The 2140-nt window shown below is 37.7% G+C and overlaps 1 protein-coding gene across 1 annotated transcript in view; it reads left to right on the top strand.

Annotated features, from left to right (window-relative positions):
• Positions 1–2140, top strand: part of CBG24538 — a gene marked incomplete at both ends in the record, with an annotated part of 7088 nt that overhangs the window by 3095 nt on the left and 1853 nt on the right. Inside the window, 3 exons of the mRNA XM_002648300.1 lie at positions 1111–1180; positions 1249–1385; positions 1432–1532. Of these exons, the coding sequence (XP_002648346.1) occupies positions 1111–1180; positions 1249–1385; positions 1432–1532 (308 nt within the window). The remainder of the gene's footprint in view (positions 1–1110; positions 1181–1248; positions 1386–1431; positions 1533–2140) is intronic.

Below are 2140 nucleotides of genomic sequence, written 5' to 3'. Positions count from 1 at the left end.
TCAAAATCAGTTTGAAATAGCTCAAAAATGCTTAAAATAGCTTGAAACCTGTCAAAAATGGTCTAAATTAGACTGAAATTGGCTAAAAGTGGTCATAATTGATCTGAAATGATTCAAAATGAGGCAAATTTGGCTCAAATCAGGTGACAATGGGCTTAAAACGTGGAATTCCGCTCAAATGTTTGTGAGGAAGTATATAATTGGAGGGAGGAATGGGGCGGATAGACCGTTGGCCACACAGAAGAACGATCATAATTTGAAGGTAGTTTTTACGCTTAAAATGACACTAAAATGGCTTAAAATGCGCGAAAATTGGCTGAAAATCGCTGGAAATAGCCTGAAAATGGTCGAAAATCAGTTTATAACTGGATTTCTCAGCCGTTATTTTCCAAAATGAAAGTCTGCCAAAATTGATCGAGAAAAGCTTAAAACAGCCTGAAAATTGCTGAAAATAGCTAAAAAATGGTCGAAATTGGTCCAAAAAGGCTCAATATAGGCTTAAAATGACCTGAAAATGAACACAAATGGTCCACAGTAGTCGAAAAATGGTCTAAAATAGTCAAAAATAGCTCAAAATAGGCTTAAAATGACCCTAAAATTGTGAAAAATCAGTATTTCGAAATTACGTGCAATGGGCTGAAAATGGCTCAAAATTCGCTTCAAATGGTCCAAAATGGCTTGAAATTGGTCTAAATAGGCTACAATTGGTCAAAATGGGACTAAAATGAATCCAATTGGGTTCAAAACAAGTGAAAATGGGCTTAAAATGGCTTAAAATCCGTGAAAAGTGACAAAAAACGATTGAAAATAGCGCCAAAATAGTTCAAAACAGCCTGAAATCGGTCTAAAATTAGACGGAATAGGGCCTAAAACGGGCCTTAAAATCGGCCTAGAAGAACCGAAAATGGCTCAAAATAGGCCTAAAACAGCCTAAAATAGGTCTCAAAATCTGACTGAAATAGGCCTAAAAATCAGCCTTAAAATGGCTTAAAATGGGCCAAGAAAGACCAAAAATGGCTCAAAATCAGCCTAAAAAGGCCGCAAGATCAACCTAAATTAGACCTTAAACAGCCTAAACCAGCCTGAAAAGCCTGAATTTCGAATTTTCAGATCGTGTGTGAGCAATTCATCCATCCGGGAACCGATACTCGTGGTGATTTCATTCGACGCATCTATACAGGTTGGTTTTTCGGCTTTTTACGCCCTGTTAGGCCCATTTTTGACCCATTGCTCATGCTTAACATTCAGGATTCGACAAAGACGAGCACATGATTCCGTATGTGATCATTTGCTATGAATGGATGGGACAACCCCATCCACTGACCGTTTATGAGGACCAGAACGACAAACAGCAGCAGCAGTTTGAGCAGCATCAGACGTGGAAGGTGAGCAATTGATCTATGAGGATTACTGTAGAGCTGGAAATTCCAGAAATGCTCGAATCCCGACGAACAAGTGCCCATCTTGGCACGCCACGCCTACGACTACAACTCGGCCATCGCCATACTGTTATCGTCGCAAAAGTGTCAAAAGTGAGTTTTCGAAAAACGGGTTTTCAATGCTGAAAATCTGAAAATCTGGAATTAAAGCCAAAACTCATAAAAATCGAATATTTGGGGCACTGAAAATCTGAAAATCGACTTACTTTTAGGAGAATTTTTAGCCAGAAAACGACGTGTTTTTCGCTTCAAAATGTCTGAAAATGACGCCTAAATTTTTGTTTTTTCAAAAATTCGAATAATTAACGCTGAGCAATCGCAAGTGATTTTCACTGAGAATTGGTCTAAAATAGTCCAAAAACCGCCTTAAAACGATGGAAAATGTGCCTAGTTGTATCTGAAATCAATTTGAAAACGTTTCTGACCGACATCCGGATACACAGAAACACAGAAATAATATAGGCTAGATAGCTTGTATTTAGCTCAAAGTTGTGGCTCGTTTTTGATATAAAAATGTCTGAAAAGGCTGGAAATTATCTGAAATTAACGAAAATTCTACATTTTGAAGACAACATTTGGGACATTTTAGGCCGAAAAACTGGATTTTCTGACTGAAAATCTGGAAATTTCCATGGAAAATTCTAGAAAACTCATTATAACATCCTCCTATTCTAAGACCCCAATGAGTCATACTTGTTATT

The sequence above is a fragment of the Caenorhabditis briggsae genome, assembly GCF_000004555.2.
Source record: "Caenorhabditis briggsae complete genome, chrIV, whole genome shotgun sequence".
Classification (NCBI taxonomy): Eukaryota; Metazoa; Nematoda; class Chromadorea; order Rhabditida; family Rhabditidae; genus Caenorhabditis; species Caenorhabditis briggsae.
The sequence above is the reverse complement of the archived record's forward strand: the minus strand, read 5'-3'. Positions and strand labels throughout refer to the sequence as shown.